The 26427-nt window shown below is 37.6% G+C and overlaps 1 protein-coding gene across 1 annotated transcript; it reads left to right on the top strand.

The window, feature by feature from the left end:
* On the top strand, positions 1 to 26327 carry LOC146139653 (uncharacterized). Its single transcript, XM_083392505.1, has 38 exons — positions 1 to 135; positions 288 to 440; positions 559 to 701; positions 787 to 884; positions 1294 to 1391; positions 1684 to 1800; positions 2257 to 2354; positions 2658 to 2732; positions 3207 to 3360; positions 4158 to 4252; positions 4325 to 4396; positions 5162 to 5313; positions 5748 to 5911; positions 6875 to 7031; positions 8176 to 8273; positions 8338 to 8480; positions 9052 to 9226; positions 10180 to 10288; positions 10934 to 11035; positions 11406 to 11497; positions 12163 to 12639; positions 13481 to 13768; positions 14440 to 14748; positions 15279 to 15491; positions 16581 to 16682; positions 16935 to 17018; positions 17573 to 17704; positions 18371 to 18454; positions 18733 to 18855; positions 19645 to 19767; positions 20125 to 20190; positions 20688 to 20928; positions 21730 to 21867; positions 22382 to 22518; positions 23212 to 23277; positions 24426 to 24600; positions 25363 to 25454; positions 26064 to 26327. The coding sequence occupies exons 1-38, from the start codon at positions 40 to 42 to the stop codon at positions 26241 to 26243; spliced, it is 5421 nt and encodes a 1806-aa protein (XP_083248631.1). The 5' UTR covers positions 1 to 39; the 3' UTR covers positions 26244 to 26327.
* Positions 26328 to 26427: the final 100 nt, after the last annotated feature.

The following is a 26427-nucleotide window of genomic DNA, read 5'->3' as shown; positions in this document are numbered from 1 at the left end:
ATCTAGCTTGTTAGAGCATTTAAGCCTAGATGCTACAAAATGACTGCAGTCCCAATTCCAAGAAATGTTCAAATTTGTGCAAACCAAGAACTGGAAAATGAAAAGCAGCTATTTTCAGTGGAGGACATAACCAAGGTATTCTAACACTGCAATACCTAACATATTCATGAAAAAACTAATTGAACATAAACTAAAAGTATCCTTTTTATCATTTTTCATGTGTTGTGTTAACTGGCAAAAAGTTGTTGCCCTTTTATTAATAACTGTATACATATTCATTTCGTTAGAATTTGGAAAAGGATTTTGCCACACCCCAAGTAATTCAGAAGCACCTCAGCAGACTGAGTTGTCAGGCTTATGTGGCCTCAACCACCTTCATGAAGGTTTATCTTCGGGTTCGACCATTTACCGAAGATGAAATTCGCCTCCAAGAAAATCAGGTTGCTGTTTGCTTACCTTATGTGATTTGCACCCTGTTAAATTTTTGATGGGTTATGTATGTTGCGATTTTGTATCCGGTATCTCTAATATTAATATTCATATTTATGCCGTTTTTAGAAATGCATGGAGATTTCTGAAGATTTTCATAACCTGACTGTAAGGGCACCCAAGTCTTCCAACATGTTTAAAAACAGTTCAAGGGGTGTTGGAGAGACTGTTCATTCTTTCTCATTTTCAAAGATCTTTAAAGAAGACACAGGGTAAATAATTTTCTAAATTGTGTTTTATTGTTCTGATTAATTGCTTGCAATGATAGCGAATAAACAAGTTTCCACTGCATTTTAGGCAAAAAGATTTCTTTGATGCTACTGCACTGCCAATTGTTCAGGATTTCATAGAAGGGAGAAATTCTTTATTGTTCACCTATGGAGTCACCAGTTCAGGTGTTTATTTTTCTTATGTTTTTAGTTAGATTCATCAAATGCAAATTATATTTGACTTGTACATCAGAGTATAAAATTTTGTTTTTTGGTCAAATTGCACCCTTAATCTATTGCTACTGAGTAAATGTATATTGTTTAGCTTTTTTTTTGTAAAAGGTTAACCTTTTTAAATATTTTAGTAGAAACTGTGTACCGAATAGTTTGATACATTTATGGTGGAACAAATATATATATGTAATTTAAACTTATTGAACTACTATACCTTTTTGATAACCTTTTTCAAACTAAGTTTCAACTGAAAACAAAATGATTCATAATGATCCATAAGTTTAAAGTAAAAAAGAATGCGATATTAATGTTTACCGGTCACAGGTAGTATAAAATAACCCTAATTTTCTTTCTGTTCCAGGCAAAACTTACACAATACAGGGATCTCCAGGTAATGAGGGAATTATGCCAAGATCAGTTGATGTCATATTTAACAGCATGGGTGACAAAATCATTCAGGTTACATATAAGTTCCACATATTTTTATTTTTTTGTGGTTAAACAATAAACATATATAGTCAAGTTAGTGTTTTAGTCTTGTTTTCCGTTTTTTAACCCAAATAATTTCTACTTAAGATAATTATTAGGTATTCAGTGTGCCAAAGTTACAGTATACCATCTATATTATTTATAATTGTTTGTGTGTTTTTTCTATATGACCCTTCCTCACCATACAAACTTAGTTTTAATAACCGTATTTTGTGATCAGGTCTTTGTTTGATAAAATTTGTTTTGACTCTTTCTGTTGCAGGATTCTGACCTGTACCTTGAATCTAATAACAAGGTGGCAATTGTGGACGAAAAGAAAAAGAAAGAGTTTATGGCGGAAAAACTTGAGCTCATGCTTCTTGCAGAACAAATAAACGAGGTTATTTGAAAAATTTAAAAAACACTTAGGCATTTTTGTACGTTTTTTAAAGCGGACACATAGCGTCTTTAAATGAAATTTTTTACGCAAATTGGTTGAGTGATGTATATATTTATTTTTTACAACATTATTTTATCTTTTCGATTTAATAATATTTTTAGCAAAATGATTTAAATGTATAAACAATATGTATATACTGTTGAACATTTATACAATGGTAAAAAGTAGAAACAAATGCATTTACTAGATTGAGCAGTGGCTATAACCTACATAACATTCTGTAATACCGATAACATAATATAACCAATGGCAGTTTAATAGTTGTAATTACAAAAAAGTATTTATAACTCTTGTCATCGTGGTCTAATTAATGCGTGGATTATTATGGTTACACTTTATGGATATTTTTTACTTGTTTTTTTGTGTGTATAATCTGTGAACTGTTGAATTTAACAGTCTGAGGGCATTGCAAAGGACAGCTTGGACCCACATTCCAGAGAAGCTTCTGTTGAGCCAAGTTCTGCTGACACAACTTTAAGCAAGTCATCTTCGAGGTGGATATCATTCAAATGCCTTGAACCCCTTGTTGGAGATAATAGAGCTTTGTTTTGTAAAAACTTTTCAGGCCATTTACATTTTTCTGAGTTTGGCTTAATTAAACTTTACTTTTTACAGTTTTTATCTAGGGTCGCATCAAATCTTCCTGTTTCTTTTCAGAATGGCGATTTGACTGTTTAGTCGAAATCCAAATAAATGTCCACAATAATGTCATACTTTGCTTTTGCAAGTGCCCGTCCTGCAACCTGTACCCTTGTTTCACAACCTTCTGTTTGTTTACTATTTTGCTTTTACCTTAGGTTGTCTTTCCTGGACTTTACAAGAAACGTTGCTGACGACAGCATTGTTGACTTGAGCACCCAAGGTCCTGTCCAGTGAGTATTCAAACACATTGTTTCAAAACTTAAGTTTGTATTAACTTGGTAGTTAAGGTAGAGGTGTTTTTGTCCAGTTGGGTATTTGTTTCATAAAAAAATATTGCCTTGAAGTACCAACCGCTTACCTTAGTATATTCTCAAACTTTTTCGGCTTTGCGACACAAAATTTTGCCTGGGAAAAATATTCTGCTCAGTTTAGTGGGATGTTGCCCTTAAAATACAAGTCACGGCAATGTGTAAATTTGATTATATCGTAAATATAAGTTACTCTAGTTTAAGTCTTGTTTACTTGCCCACATAGGTTATTTTAAAATTACAAAAGTTCCTAAAAAACTCTCAAGGCACACAGTTTGAGAATTACTGCTTAAATGTAGACCTATAACAATTTCGTACTAAATCCGACAAAACCAACTGCACTCTGACCATACAGACGAATAGATATGTAATTTCGATCGCTATATTTATGGCCAGGTTCGTGATGTTCGCCTCGTTCATCGAAATTTACAAGGACTACATCTACGACCTCCTCCAGCCGCCACCGAAGGGCAAGTCAACCAAACGTCAAGCGCTAAAACTGGCCGAGGATAAGTACGCGCCCTTTGTCAAGGGTTTGCGACAAGTTCAGGTGGGAGATTGATATAAACACGAGTTTAAATGTGAGCTGGTCGATGTTTATCATTGAGTTAAGAATCGTAAACTACCTTGCGCTTTTCAGCAAGAAATTGTACTAAAAATTGACTAGCCAATACAAAAGTTGAATCTCACTGAATATTGTCGAAATTGAGACAAACAACAATTTAAAGAAGCTTTTAGTTTATATTACACTTACTTACTTACTTGGGATTCGCATAAACTTCTCAATCTGTTATATTTTAAACGTTACTACTATACTTACACACATGTTAGTAAAAGTATAGGCCACCTTTATTTTGCTTTGTCCCATTAGTAGAAGTATATTGTTAAACGCAATGCAAGTCAAATTATACTACGTGGTGATCTCCGCGATCGCTTTTTTACCCAATAAATAGTATACATAAAAAATTGAACCCGGGCATTTTTGTTTACTATGGATTGTACGCTAGGGTCGCCAAACATTATTTTAATTGATTTGGTACTGAAAAGTAAAAAACCCTATGCTTTTCCTAAAGGCTTAGAATTTATTCTATGTCCAGATTTAAGTTGGGTATTGAATACGTGTGATTAAAAAAACAGTTTTCAACTATTTTTTATTGTGTTGACCATAGCATTTATAATGTTAAAATTTCGTTTTATATTAAAAAAACGTTAAGCGATCCAATTTTCGCTCATTGAAAGGCTATAAATTTAAGTATTTAACCTCGTTAAATATTTTTTATAGAACTGTGTGGCAACCCTTTACAGTGCATGGCACGTATAATAAACAACTACTATCGTTCTTGCCAGGTTTCATCTAGAGAAGAGGTTTTTAAACTCCTCACGGTCGCAAGAAATCACCTGCACATAGCCGAGACAAAACTCAACCACAACTCGAGCAGAAGGTAATGTTTTCTCGTCATATTAACGTTAGTGAACATACCTAAACGCTGAAACGACGTTTTCTTGTTTTTCAGCCACTGCATTTTCACCATCAAGAGCGTGTGCGTTACCGACACGAAGAAATACCACAGCGCCAAAATTACGCAGTAAGTAACCTGTCAAGACGCAGTGCGTTATTGTTCTGAGTTTACTAAATGTTGGCTAATGAATGTATTTTAGCGGTACAATGTTGACAAAGTCAGGCGTTTTCTACCAATACTAAAACAACAAAAGAGTACTTTGCTCTACCCAGTAATATTATTCCAAAACGTTCCGCATTTTTACGATGAAATATAGTAAAAAATAGCAAAACTTAAAATCGTTTGATTTTGAGCCACCAATATAGACAAAGCCAGGCCGATATATTTCGACTTGTGTTTTGCCTAGCGAAATACCCCATCAACAAAATCTCTATCTATTAAACAGGGTTAAATAGCTTTGTTATCTTAAAGTTTTCTTAAAAGGCCGGCCTGAAAATAAATACTACAGTTCATGGATAGTAGCGCTGTAAACTTTAGGATGTGCAATGTGAAAATCTTGGCGTATTTTACAGTAAGCCAGAGCTTCCTAAACTGTACTGTGCTTCATTTTACATGTTCTACAATCAAACAAATTGTACTTGTTTGCCTTTCGTTGGGCAAACGTGAAAAACTTACGTAAGTTAAGGTTAACATTACATTTACAAGCACAAATGGAAGCGATTGTTCATCAGATATTTTCATAAACTTTATTGAAATCGAGTGGAAAGTTTGGAAGTGCGTTGAACATATTCAAACCTGGACAGTTTGGAATCAAATTTACCCTGAAAAGTGACAATGGAAGGAGAGAACTTTAACTATAAAAACATACAAGCGCCATTTTTTCTTGCAAAGAATCTCCTTCTGCGACCTTGCCGGCTCGGAGCGCTGGGGAAAGACTGGAAGCTTTGGTGAGCGTCTCAAGGAAGCTGGCAAGATTAACTCGTCCCTGATGATTCTGGGCAAGTGCATCGAGACCCTTCGCCACAACCAGCAGCACACTGAACGTGAGTCAGTCTCTGCACGTAGAAAAAGTATTTTTTTTTTTTTTTTTTGGCGGGGGTCTTCCGTTGAAATGGCAAACTCGCACTTGCGTTTTAGTCGAATAGAATTAACCAACTCAACGATTTTTTTATTTAAGCGCAACCTCCACATTTTGAAAGTTTTTTTATACAATTTTAGTATAAATATTTGAGACATTTTTTTACCAGTTTATTTATATTCCTTAACAAACAGCAAGCTATATATCAATCGCTAAAGCCTAAGTTGCATAAATTGTATAATTCGCCGAGAATCCTAAAATAATTTGAAATATATCTTTCGGCACCCTTGGGCGTAAAAAACGGCACCCTTGAGTGCGGCGGCACCCCGGCACCCCGGTTGAGAACCATATGGATAGACGTTGTTGCTCTGTCGGTTTCATTGTGTGCCCCTCTTGCAGACAATCACCGCATGGTTCCGTACCGCGAGTCTCGTCTTACTCGCCTCTTCCAGAGTTTCCTGATGGGCAAGGGGAGGGCTTGTATGGTGGTGAACGCCAGCCAGTGCGCATCCATGTTCGACGAAACCTACCATGTACTAAAGTTCTCCGCCATCGCCTCTGAGGTAGCTGCTTGCTGTTTTTCTTTTTTTGGTCGCGCTTCGAATCATGGCCGACCGACGATCACTGATTTTTATTTATACGTTTTGCGCGAAAAAATTGCCATTCAAGAGTAATCAAACGTTTGTGAATTGGAGAAAACGTAGAAATTGTATTTGCTTGAGTTTTGTGCTGCTGTTGTTAAACCAGTTTATTTGGTAATGTTTTGATTTGTTTGGTCGAGCTTTAAATCGTGGCCGACCGACACGCGATGATTTCTATTTATGGTTTTTGCGTGAAAAAATTGTCATCCTACTAATAAACCAAAGCTAATCAAATATTAAAACGTTTGTAAATTGACAGAAAAAAACAGAGAAATTTTATTGGAAATATTTAGGTTTTTTAAACATGCCCTGCTTTATGGTGTGTTTTTTTTTCGCTGCTGTTTAACCAGCTTACATCGGGCATCTCGTGTCAAGTTTAAGTCTATAACGTCTTGCGAAATCCCCTTTATAAATATTTAACTCTATTCCTATCTTACTATTAGGTAAAAGTGCAATTCAACCCCAACGATTTTAAAGCTCAGTGTAAATAAAGATAAAACTATACTCGCTTAAAAATCAAGATTTTCGACCAAGATTGCTTGAACGATCCCGCCCTTCCCCTGACCAAAATATGTTTTCGCCTGTAAGATTGCTAAGATGATAATTTACTGAAATTAGCCGACTAAACTTTTCGCTGAAATAAAAGTAAAAAATATTATCTTAAAAAAAATAAACGAATAATTATAAAAAAAATTACACTGTACTAACTTGTAATGTAAATCACTTTTACGAGATACCAAAGAGAAATATATTCCGCCTATAAAAGGGTGGCGTCATCAGTTTATCCGTCGAACGTATAAAGAAGGCTTAAAAATACAAACCCATTCTCTCTAAAAAATTCCAACCGTCAACCAAACTCACCCTACACCTCTTCCCACCGGCCAGGTTCGCATGGAAAAGAACCCGGCGCGTCAATCGCACAAGATCCAGCGCCGCACCTCGCAAGAGAAGCTCTCCATGTCGGTCCACAACGCCATGACCAGGCGCGACACGCATCACCGCGCAACAGGTGGATGGCAGCCCGAGCAACTGCCGATCACAGGTAATGATGTCCGTTGGTTTTGAATAGAAGAAAAAGATGTGGTCCGACAAATGAGTTGACTTGACTTAAGTCATTCGGACAAATGACTGGGATTAAAATGAAATGTCTTCATTGAGTATTTATTTTATAAAATTGTACTATTTATCCTAATTTTGAACATTTTATTGGTATATGTTGCGTTTTTCGTTATTTTTAGTTCAGTTATTGCTCATAATCGTACAAGTTTAACAAAGGAAGTGATTTGAAGTTGACTTGCTCTAAATATGACGTGTGTGGGGGGACTTGACTTGGGCAACTGATGACTTAGACAGGGACTTGACTTGTTGCTTATTCAAAAAGACTTGACTTGGACTGTAGTTATTTTACAAATGACTTAACCGGGACTTAAGTCATTTTAAAATGACCTGTTTACAACACTGTTTGAATGGTATGGGTGCCGGTCCAAAACCAAACTGTTTCATGCATTTCAGTAAAAGTTTCCTAGAACATTGGCCTCAACCTCTATGGCCGCGTACTATACACTACCATGCGGCTTACAAAACGCGCACCTTGCACCAAAGTCGCACATGATAGAGTTTAGATTATAGGTTGAGAGATGTTAACTTGGGGCAGCAGCGATAATATAAGATTCTGCATAACACCTCAGAGGTGCTTCCATACCGTCTGAAAAGTCTTCGCTTACTCTGGTTATACGTACGTGTACCACAGGTTGAGAACCACAAATTTCCAAGAAAATAGTAAATTGACAACCAAAGCTATCTGATCATCTTGCGTTAAACAAAACTTGGCAAAATAACCGATAAAGCATTACGTCTGCCCACTCAGTTTTCTCGATATTGGGTATTTGGCAATAGTATTGACGCCATTGAGTATCCAATCGGACATCTGTATTATTTGCGCAAAATAGGGGTATTGCTAACGAAATAAAAATGCATTGTGCGACATTACGAATCAAATTTGACCTGTGTATTTCACATAAAAAATTCAAAATTTTCAATTCGTATAAATGGCTTACAAAAAACATATATTAAACATTGCGATGAGTGGAATAAACAATTTTGTTTTAGGTCGCGTTCATTAGCTGTCAAGAGTTAAAAACTCATGGTTTACTGACAAAAACGCTTTTTCCTGTTGCTTCGTTTAGAGGAGGGCGAAAAAAGTGACGGCGAATCAAGCGACAAAGAGAATAATGGTTCAGAGATTGCGGAGGAAACCGACGTGGCTTTCTGGCAGCAACGAGAGGTAAGCAGACCGGTCCTTGTTAAAAACAAATCAATAAAACATTAAAATCTCCCTCTTCCTCCAGGAGAAGCTCCTCCGCATGATCACGATGCTGAAGGAGGCGGTTCGCGAGGAGAAGATGAACGTCTTCAGGAAGGAGGTGGAGGTTCGGCGAGAGGTCACCAACGAGTGGACCATTCAAGAGGAAGAGATTAACGAGAGATGGGAGTAAGGGAGCTGCTCTCAATTAAGCTTATCGTAAAGCCTTGTTTGGCAGTAAAAATGCTTCGAGCTAAATCCGGTAACACCAAAGCTTTATATCAGGTTAAACACAGGAGGTAATTTCTGGTTACGGAATTAAAAATGGCCATATTTTTGCATGATCTCCTTTCCAATGTAGTTGGTGGCCGTGAGCCTTAATAAAAACAAGCTTTATATGTACTCGTCCGATACTAATTTAATGTGTGTGTTCTAAACTGCGATGTTTCCCGCTTTGAAAGGTAATTGTTGTTTAGAAAATCGCTTATTGACAAAATAGCTAATCAAGTTTTAAAACATTGCGTCTGCACGTTTTAATTTAATCAGTTTTCCCTATTTGGCATTTGTTATGACGTTATAGGTTCGGATCAATTTAGGCTCGTTATAAATGCGTACGTTTGCACAAAAATATAATTTTCTAACCACTGCGTCTGCCGTGAAGAGCAAATACGCTTCTACCTCACGAAAAATGCAGAAACACAAGGAAAAACATAGCAGAAAATGCGATTTTTAAGCAAATAATGCCATTTCCATCCATCAGAGAGCGTCTAGAGCAGCAGCTGCACTCGGTGGAACAAATGGGCGAGCGAAAGTACCACCGCACCGTCGACCTGGCCAACGAGCAGTTGCGAGAGCTGCGCGAACAGAACACGCTCCTGGAGAAAAACGCCACTGATCTGGATGAAGACTGCGAGGCGCTCGACAACAGGCTCGAGGTGGGGAGGGGTGACCCTAAATCGGTAGTTCTCAAAATTTTCTGACCGTTGATCACCTATAATGGATTTCTACTGTCGCTGCTTACTATTTTGTTTTGAAAGAAACCATTTTGTTCAAGTGTTTTATGGTTAATAAAACCCAAAATATGATTTAAAAACCACGCTCACTCAGTAAGTACAGAGTTTGGATTATATGTCAACTTAATGTTGCAAAGAGAGAAAATGTAACTCACGAGTCATGACCGCCGAATTCGTATTCTATTGGCGCCAAAGCTGCTTGCGTACATCTAACACAGGTAGAGAGAACTACTGCCCTAAACAAAAATCGGAAGCTCCTTTTGATGGCATATTAACGCGTTTTACCTGTGTTTCAAATCGTTGCGTGGTGGCAATTAGTAGGGGTGAAAATCGGCAAAAATTGATAAGTAACAAGTATTAATTTATCAGCTTACTGAATGACGTAGTTGTCGTTATTTTAGAATAAGTGATAATGCTTTTATTTTTAAACTACGTCAATTTGATTTTTGAAATCTGACGAAAATTCTAAGTGCGTTCAAGTACGTAAACGTGCAAAATGTTATTATATTACGTGGGAACGTCAGGACTCTCCCAACATCATTTTTAGTTGCGAAGTCAATTTTTTTTAGTGTTATGCTTTCATTCCCTTCTGTTCTGAGTTATTTTACAGGAAAAGCAGTAAAAGTATCTATTTTGGCACGGAAAAGTATTTTTTTCCAGTTTGAGTTACTGTGTTACGCGATGTCGTAGCAATTTATTGGTAAAAGCGCAGTAGTGGTAACTCGGACAAACAAAAAGTCGTACTATTTTTTAAAACGATTTTATTAAAGTATCTTAACTATGCGTGTGTTTATGTACACCACACTTGTGTTATCATCCGCGCGATAACATGCAAACCTGATTATTTGTATTACACATTCCTTTCTTAAATTCAGGAACAAATCCAGAAGAACGCAGCTCTGGAGAAGGAAAGCAAGGAGTCGATTGCAAAACTCCAAACAGAGATCGACGTTTTCAAGATGAAGCTGACAGAGAAGGATACTGGTCAGTAATTTGTCAAACCGAAGTTAATACACCTTTCAACCTTGAACAAAACAAACTGGTATAGAAACAATATGTTTTTTTAATTCGGCTAAAGATAAAATGTTATATCAAAAGTAAAGGTGAAAATATCAAACCAGTAAGAATGTAGTGAAGAGTGAATTATGAAGTTTTTAGATTATAGATCTTTTTGGACTTAATAAAAAGGGGCATATTCGCATATAGTAGCATTTTGTACATTTTTTGTTAGCAATTATAAAACCTTGCAAACCTAATGGTTTTGGGCTAAACATTTATTGGTTTAAACAGTTCTTTATACAAATTAGTTGTTAATCATAAAACGATAATTTGCTCGTAACTATTATATGTGACTGGTAAACCGACAAGTTTAATCTTTTGTTAAAACATATATTGTTTCAAGATCAATATTACTAACCTTTTATACACAAAATTAGCTTCATGTTTACGAGTAAACTTTTCAAAGCAATATGTAAATAAAAAATAAGAATTTTTTACACCCGAATAATTTTGACACACCCTTCGTAGGTGATGGATATGATTATTTTTGGACCATTTTTATACATTTTTCACAGTAAATTGTCTTTTAAACGTGGGGTTGTTGTATAATATTTCACTAATGCCTTTCAGAAATTTCTGAACTTAAGCGCAACGTTACCCGATCCCGACGTTCAACTACATTTGAAGACCGAGAGTCCTTTATTGAGAGCCTTCAGCAAGCAAACGACGACGGTAGGATAAAGATTAATAACCGTATTAGTTGCGTTTCTGTGCTATAGAATAATATATATTTCTGCGTTTTGTATAATTTATTTTTGAGTTTACCGCACTGTCGTAAGATTATATACGAAATTAGAGTTGAATGATTAAATAAGGGTTGTACGATTAATTAAAGTTATACAAAACTCAGTTATTAGTTACCGATATCGGATAACGATTGGCAAAAACATAAAAAGGTTAGATCCCTATCTTGGTCCACAAAAATGGCATCGGTCCATCTTTACTTTAACTAAAAAATTACTCGTCCACCCACCATTTCTCCTCTATCACTGTACTAACTAAATTGTTATGCGGTCCGACATCTGAGTTGTTTTTCATTCAGGTCGCGAAATCATTAAAGAGCAGCTTGCTGAGATGGGCGAAATGCGAAGTGCTGTTGAGGAATTTTCGGAGGAAAATTTAAAACTCATCCAGGTGGGCCATGTTTCGAAAAACTATTTCTACCGTCTTGCCACGTGTTTTCGTAACGTGGGCGTTGGTTGCAATAAGCGTTATATAGAGCAGACTATAGTCGGGGTCTTTAAACTGTGACCGATGGACTCCTTGGGTGTAGGTGGACCAGTTTTAGGATTTTAGAGTGTCTATGGAAGTATAATATAAAAACACATAAACAGAACAAATAAATAATAAAAAATCACAGAAATTATGTCCACCTATAATTTTTGGCCATTGTTTGACGCGAGCTTCTAACTGAACTTTAGGTTTGTCCTAGTGTAAAAAACGAGAACTATAAGAGGCGGGTCGTGTATTTATTTGGCGATTTTAATGTTGTTTGGAGCAAATAGATGTTATAACATGTTCGACTACCATTAAATTTATTTTAAAAAATTTTCATAAACCAATTTTTCAATTTTCGACAATTTTTGCATCGTGAAGCCCCAATGTCTATTCAATGGTGATATATCATATTTTCGTTGATTGCCTGCCTTAAATTAAACCACGAGGTAAAAACGGTTCGCCAGAGTAGGCTATATAAGTAATTAGTTATAGGCTACAAAGAATTGTTCAACATATCCCGTTGGAAAATTAAAGGCAAACTTCCATTACGATGAACAAACCCTATCGAAATCCTATTTCAGCAAGCGAAAGAAAAAGACGCGGCCAGCCAGCAGCTGCGGGACGAACGCGACGCTCTCTCCAGCGAGCTTGGCACCATCAAGAAGGACCTCGAACAGGCCAAGGCCGATCTTGAAGGCTTTAAGACCACATCGGGTCACTTCAAACAACGCAGCAACGACGACATAAGCTCGCTTCGCGGGGAATTAGACGCCTACAAGTTGGAACTCGAAGCAGCCAAACTCGAGTTGTCGGCCAAATCGAAAACTTGTGTTCAGTTGGAAGCCGAGCTTAAAGCCAAACGCAGCGATGAAGAAAGGTTAAAGTTGGAGTTGGGTGAGGTTAGCGCCAAGTGCGACAAACTCAAGGCGGAGCTCGATCAACGTAATCTGGAGAGGAGCGAAGCACAACGCCACCTAGAGGAAGCGACGCGCGACCTGGATGCGGCAAAAGAGTCGCGCGACGCCGCCGAGCGGCACAACTCCGCGCTGCTGTCGAAGGTGAGAACCTCTGAGCTCCTAATCAAATTTGCTTCCTGAATATAGAAGTATTAGCTAATTTTTCAAGGTGGGTAATGGTTTAAAAACGAAATTTTCGGACGCGACGTACGTTCTGTACGGGCACAGTGAGCATATTGCACTTATCAGACACCGCTTACAGTGGTATAAATTTGCGTTACGATTTCTAAGTAGGCAAAACCGGGATGTATTTTCGGCGATTGCAAAAATCATTTATCAAAGTATAGTTTGTTATTTTGTTACTGAGTTGTTGCTTTTGTTTTACCGCCGAAATTTGATGAGGAGCGTATGTTAACAAGGGAGCGTTTTTGGTTTACGCCACTTCAATACTAATAACTGCCGGAACGAAAATCAAGGATTTCGCATCGTCAAACAATTGAGCACTGTAACTTAGTAGATTTTATTATTTCCTTTTGTGACTAACTTTACAACATTTTAATCAACATGAAGGTAATTAATTTGCGATGCGATTTGCCCATCTAACAGGCACTCGGTTTCAATCTATATAAGATATATTCTGGCTGTTTAATAATTACTAGAAATTCTCACAACCTTATCCTACTACATTTTGTATTGGGATAAGGCAGAATGTAGCAAGCATTGGCGTATTGTTGTTTCTCGACTTGCTCCTCTCTGAGACTGTGTAGCTCCGATGGTAGAGCGACTGTCCCGGTATTGGCCTGAGTTCGAACCTTACTGCAGGCTAGTTGTTTTCTAGCCTGCCCTGCTTGTATTATTGATCGGCAGATTCGATGAGTCAGTAATGGCTTTCGGTGTAACCTTGTCCCACATTCAATTTCTAACCCTCCATTTTTGGTGGCAGAATTCCGAGGCCAGCGCGATCGAAGCCCGCCAGCTCCGCGCCGACCTGAGCTTGCTCGGCGACGAGAAATCCAAGCTCCAGTTCGAAGTTGACGAGCTGAAATGCGAGGGAACAGCAAAGGTCAGCGAGCTGCAAAAACGCCTGGCCGAGGCCGAAGCTGCCCTCGAGAAAGCCAGAAGCGAAGTAACCGCGGCCGATCAGAAAGCAACTCGTTTCGCCGCAATGGCTGAGGAAAATAAGGAGATCGTCGTGGTTGAGATGTCTGAGCTTAAGTCGGAAGCGGCCGTGGTGCGTTGCTCGGCATTTTTTTAAGTCTTTGTTTGTGTTTTTTTTTAAGTCATATATATCGGTTTGCCGGAAATATCGTGCGATATATATATCGGCGTCGGTAAATTTCGGCCGATATTTTACTACAAAAGTATGATATATTTTTTTCTGAAAAAGAAACAACTTTTCTATTTGCTTAACACAAAAAAAGGTCCGTAAAAGTTATATCGGTCGACCTTTTTTGTGCTTGTTTTCTTGAAGCGTTTTTTGTTTTGTTTGGCAAGCCCCGCGTCTATAAATTAGCAGATTACCCACTGTTTTGAGTAGGGATGCTCAATAATTAGGATTGCAGCCCAATGGCCCACACACGATTCCAAGGGGCAGTGTGGGTACTAGGTCGGGATCTGTTCAGAATTTTAGCCATAATGTGCGCAGCAATTTCTACTTTGAAGTTGTCCTTAATCAAAATCTAGTAATTTGGAAACTGGAGGTAAGTAAAAATTTTCACCCTGAAGCAAATTTTAGCCAATTAATCTGAAATAATTACTCTTAAACCTTTAAATTCATCTAGTCTGCCTGTTTGATTATATTAATGGCATCATTTGGAATCGGATAAAATCTCGATACTTGTTGTCCTTAATATCGGATATTAGTATCGAAGTATAATGTCAAGCATAGTGTTCTTTTATTAGCTTGCTGCGAAAAACGCCGACCTGACTTCGACGCTGGAGGAAGCTCTTCAGTGTGCCGAGCTAAAGTCCGCCGAAGCCGAACGACTGGAGGATAGCCTCCGTGAACAAAGGGAGAAGTGGACCACCCTGCTTCAGGAGGAGAAAGATAACGGCATCCGAAAGATAACGGAAGAGCAGAAAAAGAGCGCTGGTCTGCTGCAGGAGGAAAAAGACAAGGGCGCCAAGATTATCGATGAGATGCAGCTCAAAATCGCAAAGGCGGAACGGGAACGAGACAATGCGAGCAAAAAGTGTGACAAGGAACACCAGGTTCTCGTTTACATCTTTCTATTGTTATTGCATTTATTATAAACTGCATTTTTAAAGATAAAGAATTTGTCATGTGCTCGCGTTTCTTTATTTCTAACATTTAATTCAGCGAACGATTTTGAAATACATAATGTCTTCTGAAAGTGACAATTTAACAAGGATATATAATATGTGAAAGTTGTGACATGGCTTTCGCTCCTTGTGTCGCAGGAAAATCTATTACGTCGCAGGAAATCAGTTACCTTTGCAAACAAAATCAAATGGCTACCACAGTACCACTATGGTCTATATTAAGTCAGTCACGGATTAATTATGTTTTGTGTATATGTGAAGTTAACTTTAGTTCGTATCGCTCCTATCTTTACATTTACCTACGAAAAAATAATAAAAGCGCCAAATTGCTTTTGATTGCTTACGGTTTGCAGGCCAGCAATGAAGAAAAATGCTTCGATTAGGAAAAAAATCTCTTCGGAAAGGGAAACGTTACTTTGGAGATTAACTAAGCTATACCCTCTATGACCCGCTCGCAGAAAGAGCTCCTCAAGATTGAATCGAAGCTGGCTGAAGAGCGTGAGGACTTGATGCGGGCGCGTAAAGAGCTGGACACCGCCGGTAAGCTGGAGACCCAGCTGATCGCCGAAGTTGACCGATTGACCGCCAAGCTGTCCGAAGCCAGCAAACTGCAGCAGAGCAACAAGAAGGTCGAAGAGAAGCGCACCTCCATCAATGCAACGCTGTCTCAGGTGAGAAACGATATTTTAGGACAATATTTTAGGTTTAAGGTTAGGTCTGGGTAAAACACTAAAGAAGCACTGTAAAACTGTGGCGGTTAAATGTGTTTTACAAATTTTAACGCTGTTCTTGTACTTGCTTGAACTTTCCTATACTCTGCACTACTGTTTCAGGTTGGGGAAACAATATTTTAGGTATCCTGCTTATTAAAATGTCTTATGATTGGTAAAGGTATGCAGGCAACTAAAAAACAGCAAAACTGTGGCGGTTAAATGTGTTTTATAAATTTAACGCTATTTTTGTACTCTGGCTTAAACTTACCTATACTCTGCGCTGCTGTCTCAGGTAAGAAACAATATTTTAGGTATCCTGCTTTTTGAGATGTTTTTTAGGTTGGGTAAAGGTGTATATAGGCCACTGAAGAAACACTGCAAAACTGGTGCAGTTAAATATGTTGTTTTTGCAAATTTAACGCTGTTCTTGTACTCTGGCTTAAACTTTCCTATGCTCTGAACTGCTGGCTCAGGTTGGAACAAACAAAATTTTAGGTATCCTGCTTTTTGAGATGTTTTTAGGTTGGGTAAAGGTATACAGGGCACATAAGAAGCACTGTAAAACTGTGGCGCTTAAATATGTTTTACAAATTTTAACGCTGTTCGTGCACTCTGGCTTCAACTCACGATATACAAGCTGTTTTTCCTCTACTCAACTTTTACGCCCTTCAAGCTCTAACCAGGGTGTCGAAGTTTAATTTCTTGTGCTATTTGAGATATTTTACAATCAAGGGCTCCACACTGATTAATGTACTTATGTATTTGTATACACAACTTAGCGGCAAAGATGTGTTATAAAGGTTCTTTTCAAAGATTGGTGACTGTGGTTTTCGCTCGTGCACGAAACTCGGTTTCGACTGTAAACTGAGTAAAGTCTTGCTTACAAATTAGTATTCTCGGCCCACCCTGTTTTATACTGATTTTTTCCCTTTACTTAACTCAGGTTGCAGTGTACAATTGCTAACTGAAGTAATATTTGTTTTTACATGGCCAAGGTACGTGTACAGACTTAATATTCTTCATATTGCCTCTTTATCGTGTTCGCAGGATGTTAAGATATTGACAACCGAACGCGATGACCTGTTGGAAAAAACAAGAGACCTGGAAAAGGAACTGGGCGAACTAAAAAAGAAAATGCAAAACACAGAGGTAAACAAAATCAGTTGGGCCATTTACAACTTTTTTGCGTTTGTTTAACTTTTTGTCTAAAACGCTTGAAAAAGTTTCTTTTCTTTAAATTTGACTGTAACTTGTTTTTCGGTAAATTTCTCTTACGGAAGATACAATGTATTTTTTAATTAAAAGATTTTCTGGCCTGTTAATAGTCAGCTTTATTGTTTTACGTTTATAACACTAACTTTTGTATTAATATTATTTTATCAATGTCTAATTCTCGCACAGGATCAGCAGCCGAAAATGACGGTAGCCGAAGCCTCAGAAGTGGAAAAAATGAAGCTGGCTCTTAAAGAAATGGAAAAATTTCAGGTTTGACATAGATTTGAAAAACGTAATTTCGACTTTGAAACTGTAATAATTTCGTAGAAGACAAGTCTCTAAACCGCTGCGAAGTGTATGGCTTTTACACGTGTCTTGTTTATTATACTTAATACCGAAAGTTGGTATTTATCTCACAAGGATTGGTTTGTAAATTATATTAAAATTTTACCTGTGTTTCATCTCTTCATAGTCCATTATTCCGGCAAAGATTTACTGAATAGAAAATCTTAGTAAGGTTTACTGTTATATAACCAAATTTAATACTGAAGTGCCATTTAATATACCAATTAAGATAAAGCTTTTTATCCCGTATTATTTGATTTTTATTCAATAATTACAACTTTTTACAACGTGTAATGCCCTAAATTTACCCTATTTGCGAAATCTACCAATTCAATGTGGCTTTATAGAATGTAAATGCCTTTTATTTCAAAACTTAAATTGCGCCATTAGCTACTGCTAGTTAATGCCATTAAGTTAGATATAACATGGCGAATCTCTGCATTTAAACCCTTAGTTTTTAATACATTTTTAATGGACAGGACAACCAACAAGCGATGTTGGAGAAATATGAAAAGGAAAAGGTCGACAAGGAAATGGAAATGGAGCAGCTCAACAAAAATCTTGCCGCCCTTACAGAGGAAAAGAAAGGCGTTTTGGCAGAGCTTAAAGAGGTAACTATACTCTTAAAAATTAGATATTTTATGTACTGCACACGTGTTTTGCAAAAAAAACAATAACCCGGTTGGAATACCTGCCATCAGCTTTTGCTTCTCGATAACATCAAAAAAATGCGTACGGTGATTTGGACGGTAACATTACTAATAATAAGACGATTGCTGTAGTATTGATATTGCAGGGTTTCCACAATGTCTTTAAATCTTTAAAATCTATGAATGTCTTTAAAATGATTTGCATATTGAAAAGTCTTTCCATGACCCGAAGTTTTTCCTATTTGTCATTTGTCGTCCATGGCGTGTATACTGATTTGTGTTGAAAATATATCAAGAAAAGACGTCAAGTCGTCTAAGTTTAGGTCTTTGAAAACCATAAATTTTGGTCTTTCGATGTCTTTGAAAAAAACAGTTTTCATAAATGTATGTGGCAAACCTGTTTTAACGTTTTAAATCTTATAAAAGTAGTACGCTAAGCTTGGGTTCTGACTGAAGTTACATAAACGCACTTCTTAACATAATTTTTAACTTTATTTACTTTGTTGTTTTTTGCGTTAATTTGTGAATTCATTTCTACTCTATCGGTTTGTGTTATAAAAAGTTCTATGTTGTTCAGTCCCTTTAGTAGACTCTGGCTTTCCTAAACAAGCGACTTGTTTACTTTAGATGGAAAAAGTACTTCAAAGGGAAGAACTATTGAAGGCGAAACTGTCTAAGAACGAAGACAGGATTAAAGAAATGGAAGAAGAGGTTTGTTAAATAGTATAGTTCTTCGTAGAAGCCCATATTGCAAACAAAACATATTTTAGCCTATTTTTTCCTTTATTGTTTGTCAGGTATATAATATATATGTATATATTTATTTCGTCTATACAATTGTATTGCCCTGAAGAAGATTGCCCGCATAGGTGGTCGAAACGTAGGTACTTTAATAAAATTTTGCCTGAAGAAAAATTTTTCAATTGGAATATTAGAATAGCAAATATTTTTATGTTTTTCGAGTGATTAATTAAGTTGCTGTTTTAAAGATCGAAAAAACGAATCAATCGAAGGAGGAAGAACTTCGCAAGTTCCGAGAGGGGAGAGATCGAATCGCGTCGGCTCTCGAATCCCAGATCAACAGCCAAAAGTCCTGCAATGCACTGCTAAAGGTATCGGCTGATAAATATATCGATTTTTAACCTGTGAAACACCTTTTCGACACGTCGTATTTTATGTGAATTGCTAGGGTTTGTTAACTTTTGTTTTATACCACTGTTGCCTATGATTGCAATAATGTTAGTTGGGGATCTATTTTAATGCATTTATTTTCAACGCATTGCTTTATTTGCATTGCTGTATTTCAGGGGTTCTTACCATTTTTAGTCCATTACACAAATTCTAATTTTATCTTTTTTGCTATTTTGCCATGCTAAAAATATAAAACAGCGTTGATCATTATGACAACACAATTCTAAAAATGATAAAATATCACTGTGTTTGTTTCATTGTTTGGTTATTTTGAACGGACTCAAAACATCAAAAAATGTGTAAGTAATAAAACAACTTTACCACTTAGCTGTGACATTGTTTGTTACAACCATAATTCCAAATATTCTGGTTCAGCTGATTACCCACCTGCTATCCTGAAATTACCCACATGTGGGTAATTATCCTAGGTTCAGAACCGCTACTGTAGTTGCTCCCGCGAAGACATCTGTTTTTAATAGTAGTGCCAACATAAAGTGAATGACTCAAACCAGTGCAATGAATAGGTATTTTGTAGATTTTTTAATATGTTTTACGATCGACCTGAACAATACAAATTAAAATATCGCAATTGCGACATCAACCACATAAGCAAAAATGTTGTGTAGACTACATCCAAAATTGCGTTCTACACACTAAGCTGTTTTTTCCTGGATGAAAAGCTTTTAATTCCTCTATTTGTCGCCCACCAGGAGAAACTAGACGGTCAGATATCCGCCAACGTTCAACTGAAAAGCGAAAACTCCCGACTGAAGGCTGAGGTCCACGTAGCCAAGAACAGCGCGAAGTCAGCACTCGATAAATCGCGGAACATGGTAAGCTCTTTTTAGGTTTAATTTGTTTGACCGACAAAGATTTTCGAATCATTTAGATGTGCTATGGGAAAGCCAATCACGATACACATTCCAGGTCGACATGCAAGGGCTGTGTGGTAAACGACTCTAAACACTTTAGTTTACTGCTGATAATAATTTAGTTCCATAAAAAGTGTTGATTGTATGTTTATTATAATAAACATTGCCTACCGGTAAAATAGCCATTTTTACCATAGTTAAGTTGCGACCTGGTAAATTTGTTTCTGACTAACTAACCGGCTGTACGCCGTAGTAAAAGTGTTTGTTTAGGTTTATTTCAACTTGTGCTAATGTTTTTCAACTTTTATTTGTTCGCAGAACAAGAGTATTTCTGCCTCGGCAATGTTGCGTCCAGTTAAACAAGAAATCCTCTCGCCTGACAAGGTACAGTTAAACTTAGTAAATTTCACCGAAAAAATTAATACAACAATTTTTTTTTACTAAAACGTTGAACCGTTACTAGTCGTGGAAAGCATATGGGCTCAAGTTGCAGGCAGATTATAGCGTTTACTGCAATGTCTATGTGGCAGTGAATAAAACATATATTTTAGTTATGGTATCGGGTAGCCCTTGTCGATCGTTTGGTTTAAAGTGTATAAAGTAAATTAAGGGAATAAGACATACAGATAAAATATAACAAGAAAAAAGCAACGATGACTTAAGAATCAATAAAAATTGCCGAATGTCATTATCTCACCTATCATTACCCGTAACTTGGCGCAAAACGTTTTCCTCCAATGCGGCCCTGCTTCACACGGCGACGCCATGATGGTGGTGGGTCGAAAACAATTAACCTCAAGAAACCGGCCAATCCAGACCCAAATGTGCATCAGATATATGCAGCTGTAACGATTGAATTTTCCTCCACTGCTCCTCATTAGAGCCACGCAGAACCCCCGGCTCCACACGGCGACGGCATGATGGTGGCCGTCCACGACATGAGCACCTGCATGGCTGGAACTCCGCTCCGGAATCCCAACGTAGAAGAGGAGGTCAACAAGGAGCAGGAGCCCCAGGACGCAATGGAGCAAGAGGTAAAGCAAGCGGATGAAGCTCCCAAGGTTTTAGAAGATGCCGAGGTTGTGGTGAAGAAGGAAGCGACTGAAAACTCGCAGTCCGACGGTGAGCAAGGTTTTGTTGGGTTGATCGACTGTTTGTAGAGTAACGAGTGCTGTCGCTTAATTACTCGTCACTCGATTGGCTGTAGGTCGTCTTTTATTAAGTTAATTTGTTCAAAACGTTTTAGCCGTTTGCGTGGTTTCTAAATGACGATCTTTTTCAATCCGCATATTACTTTTTTTATTTTTTTGACAACTTCTTAAGTAACTTAAATTTATATCATATGGGATTTAACGATTTGATAGTAGTTAATGCCTATAAGTTTATAGTTCTTTTTGGACGTTGATTGCGTTTGGGTAATTGTAATGTAGTTTATGTTTTTTTTACCATTGTTGATTTAGTTTGTCATGGAAACCACTTAAACACCACTGTTTTGTTGACTTACTGATTTATTTTGAATAAATTTCTTCACTTTACCTATCACCTTATTTCGTTTTCACCTTTACGCCTTTACGTTTTTAGGTTCAATCACTCGTTGTTATACACATTTTAGCACTGAAGAAACAATTTGAATAATCCACGTTTTAATAAACGGGGCAGCTTTGATTTTGCCATGGCGTTAGATATCGGCTTTTAGGAGCTAACGTACGCGCTAGTCGCATTTGCTAAACAAAGAGCTTGGCGTTTGCGTTCTAGCAAATCGCGAATTTCTCATAATAAAGTTTTAGGTCAAAGTTGTGTCCGCACACGAGGTCCGCGACAAGCCTTTCAGCAAAAAACAAGATTCGGCTTAACACTAGCACTGTTGATCGCTAAATCTACTTAATTGTATGTGCTTTCCAACAGTATTCGTGTGTTGCGCAGATGAAGTGCCGGCCAAGCGTCGAACCCGCGCCCCTAGGAAAACGTCGTCTCGCAAACCCGTGGTGAAGAAGACTTCATCCAGAAAAAAGAAGTCGGCGCCGCGTCCCGCCACCCCCATCGCATCCGATTTCGCGGATGGTAAGTGTGGACTCTGCTCTGCATTACCCATCAGTAAAATAATTACCAAATGAGTAAAATATTTTCAAAAATGTGAAAAACGCAGTACAGCTTTTTAACAAGTTTCACCGTTTTTCTTAGAGGACTATTTTAGAAATATTACACGGTTATACTCTTTCCGCGAAACATCTTAGGATTATTTAAATTTAACAGCTGTTTCACAGTGAATAGTTTAAATGAGTGATGCTTTAAACGTTAAATTAACTATTGCCCTTATTTTTAAATTAGTGGGGTCAGCCATAATTTTAAGGAATCTAAAGGGGTCCATGAGACAGAGAAACACTGAGACTATAAATTTAAACCAATGTTGGCTATGGTGGACATTTAATTTTTATCTTCCGGCCTCTTAACGTAACTTTACAAGATACGTAACGATCGTTTGTTTTGAAATCAACATCAGGGCGTGTTTTTTTGCGTACCAAGTATAAATGTAAAAAAATAGATAAAGTTTACCCCTCGCTGTTTTTTGCTGCAGATTCAAGAGAGAGCAGGGGCTTTCCCAAACCCGAGATCGAGATGGACGTCACCCCGGTGCTCAAGAAATCCGCCAGGGGTCGCAAGAGAACGAAGGGCGGGAGCAAGGAAGAAACGACCGCCTCCACATCTGCCTTCGTAATTGATAAACGATAAATACGCTAGTTAATTTATTAGTTTTTGTGCATTTAAAACAGGCACTTGTAACTTGGAGTAAATTAACCCTTCGTTAATTCAAATTCAACGGACAATGAGTTTGGCCTGCAAATTACAGTCCACCGTTAACTATACAACTTTTCACCCAGTTTCGATTACTAAACTTTTTGTAAGAAAGGAAATAAATTTAAAAGACCGTTTTTCTTCACCACAATACAAATGTTACATTTAGTGGTATACTGGTAAAATGTGGATTATGACATTTAGGGATATTGCATAGAAAAAAACTTGCACTGCTTTAAAGTTGATGTACGCTGCCTTTTTGATTAAATTTTAAATTTTGTATGGGTGAAAAGTGAGGCTTAAGTCCTCTCACGCTAATATAAATTAAACTATTTGGTTTGATTTGTTTGCTTTTTTTACTTACGATTGGTTGAGTAATTTCGTGCAAACGAATTTACTTTTTCACAGCACGGTTTGGTTTACTACGTTTTGTTCACGCGTGAAATCAACAGAACGATATTTGATTTTAGTTTTTTTCAATCCATGCCAAAAGCTAGCAACTGTAAACAACAATCGAAGATATCAATAAGATGCAAACTCTAATGGGCATTTTTTATAGATTTTCGTGTGACTGTGATGATGTATTTTATTTTCGTTTGTTTTGTGCCATAGGACGTTTTAGCTGCAAGTCCAATGGAAATTCGTTCGCGATTGGCTAAGCGCTTCAGGACAATCAACGTAGGTTGACGTCACAATACGTAGTTGCATGACGTGGTAGTGGTGGTTCATTTGAAATTTAGTCAATTGCTGTCGAACTTTGATCAGGTTCGTTTTCACAGATAGTCACTAAATTTCGAAAATTATTTCGCGCAAACGGCTTCAGCCGACAGCAATTGTAACCGCAAATACTAATGAACCCACGCTTGTAGTTGTTGGCCTAAAGCGCTTGCATTACGCCAAATTTGTCTGAAGCTGCAAATATAAAGGCTTTTCGCTATAGAATAAACGATACTTCTGTTTTTTTTATAATTGTTCATCATTTTTTTAATAATTTGGGTGTAGTTCGCGATTTGCCAAATACTAACCATCATGCATCTTGCACTAACAATTAAAAAGCTAATAGTAATACCTTCAAACATTGATCGCATTCGTATCATACTACAAGGCTTTTAAACGTCGCAATGTTTTTTTTAATTTGCATGTCGTTTGTAATTTGTGTTTGTTCGGTCCCATACCAATGTTTTTTGCTTGTCCCTCCTTTTGTTTTTTTTATTGGTATGCAGTCGACATTGTCCACCGAACCAATAGTTTCTATGTGTTTAATATTAACAACATCCAATCCAGCTGGTTTTAGATTTGGAAAGTCGGGCTTGTTTAAGGTTTGAAGGATTTTGAACAAAATTATTTAATTTTTTTTAAGTACAATTATTTTGCTTTTCCGTTTTTTTCGGAACAGAAATACACATGCCGCACGCCAGTATAGACTTAACAACCTAACGATTCACAAGTCTGCAGCTGCACGCAACATTTTTCAATAACTTTAAATTCTTCCGACTCGTTTCGTTTCCGCGTACCACATTCGACGTGCAACTTCTGTGCTCAGGACTCGGTAAAGAACGCAGTCCAGATTATTAACAAGTTTTGCCGTTTTTCTTAACGACTATTTTGCAAATATGGCACGCTCACTCTTTGAGTTTTAAGAAGTCTGCCAAACACTCTATAAATATATAATTTGACAGCTTTTTCACAGTGAGTTTTAATGTTTGAACACGGACTTGAACGTTAAAGTAACTATTATACTCTGATTTTCCTCATTTTCCAATTAAAATTTTTACGCTTCGTGTCTTTTCCGCTTACCGCATTCGACGTGCAACTTCTGTGTTCAGGACTCGGTGAGCTTACCCGGCGACACAGACCTCGGCAAGCGCTCAATGCGCACGCGCAAAGGACGGAAGGAGGCCGCGGAAGAGGTTGCAGAGGACGCGGACACCCAGTCGCTGAACCGCTTCAAAAACATCAGCAAAGTGGGCGACATACTGCGCAATTCGCCGGTGGCGCAAAGTAGGTTCAAACGCGAATCGGATAGGCCTGGTTGTTGATGTTGTTTTGGTGCCGTTAATGAGTGTCGTGAAACAATCGGAAAAGAGCGACTGGAGAATTTCGCGCAATACAGACAGGGAGATAACCTTGCTAAACTTTGCTTGTTAAAAGTTATTGCCCTGAACTGAAATTATCTGTTTTGGTGATAACCATTTTTATAAGGTAATATTTTTTTAACTCACAGTGAATATCCTTTATGATTTCTTTAAAACTTTTCCATAGTTTGTCTTTTTTGTTATTATTTTTGTCGGTTAACTTGAGCCTCTTCAGTAGTACAAAACCAGCACCAGAAAACATCCTTGGCTAACGTATAGTAAGCTGATAGCACGAGTGATAAACCTATAGGTGCTCTTTTTAAAAATGTAGAAATTTCAAATAAAAGCTGATTCACATGCGGTATACATCATTGCAAACGAAAACCAGGACAGCGGAACCGACTAAAGTAACTCGAATAGTGCAAAAGTGCACATACGCAGCAAGCTACATAGTGGCTACATATAATTTATCCACCCGAAATAGTTCGGTTCAAAATATTTAAACCTATATGCACCTTTGTGTGTGGCCTTATTATTTCCGTTATTGTTACTGTATTGCAAGGGTACGTCGGACTCTGGACTCAATAGTCTTATGAAACATTTGTTTAAGACATACGGGTATATATGCTTTTGTCGCTATATATTAAACATATTTTATACAAAAATAAACCCATTAAATAAATTGCAGCACTGAAGCGGATAGGTACGGCCATCTCACCAAGCCGTTCACCAACTGTTATCAGCAGTCCACTCAACACTGGATGCCCACAAACCGATCAAGTACGTATCGATAATTAAATTGCCCAAGATCAAACTGCTGAATATATCTACATTTAAAACTAATTATTTACCTGTAAAATTAACTATACGCTACCTTGATAGGCCACAGTGGTGGAAGTTTTAAGTCTTAACGTCACTCTAGGAGTGTGGTTATGTGTTCCTCGCATCCCTTTCCTTAGGTTAATGTGGAGCCCGTATTGTTGCCCAGCGCAATACTTGTAAAGTGGCTATCTAGTTGAAATACACAGGTATAATTATACGGACCTATGACGAGACACGAATTTAATATTAATCGGCTGAGAGTGCGCTAGCTTTTTATAGTTAAGAAGCTGTTTTTAAGTATCCAGCCCAAACAGGTAGTACTAGCTTAATAACTTAACAACCAAGATTGAAGTAAATCCACAAGTATTCTAAAGCAAGTGACGCGTACCAATTAAATCTCGAATTGGACATATTTCAATGTGCTATGTTGCTCAACATCACCGCGTTTTGTGTACAAATTTCCAAAATAAAAAAAAACTAAAGCACCAAAACACAAGCATGCAAAAAAAACTCTGATCCAAAAGTGTTTATTTTCGATCCTAGACAACATATTAATATTTTTTCCAGCTTCGCCAGTCGACACGTCGCGTGCGCAAGTTGCACGCCGAAGATATTTCCCTCCCACTCGAATCGACGCCGCCGGACGACCACGGAGTCGTGAGCGCCCTCGGCCGGGGCGTGGGAGTCTTGTCACAGACTCAGAACGTTTCCAAACCCGGCACCAGACGCCTGAGGAAGCGAAACTGATAATGCGATCCCTGTTCGCTCGCTCGCTGCGTATATATATTGCTCTTTATCTATGACAATGACATGTTAAAACAGGGGTTCTTTTTTCACCGCGGACCCACAATTTTTTTTGCTTGGCGTGTACCACGGTAAGCAAAAAAAATTCAAAAATGACGTCATAAATAGACATCACATCTGCAGTTTT

Source organism: Ascidiella aspersa, chromosome 6 (assembly GCF_963924565.1).
Source record: "Ascidiella aspersa chromosome 6, kaAscAspe10.2, whole genome shotgun sequence".
NCBI lineage: Eukaryota > Metazoa > Chordata > Ascidiacea > Phlebobranchia > Ascidiidae > Ascidiella > Ascidiella aspersa.
The sequence above is the reverse complement of the archived record's forward strand: the minus strand, read 5'-3'. Positions and strand labels throughout refer to the sequence as shown.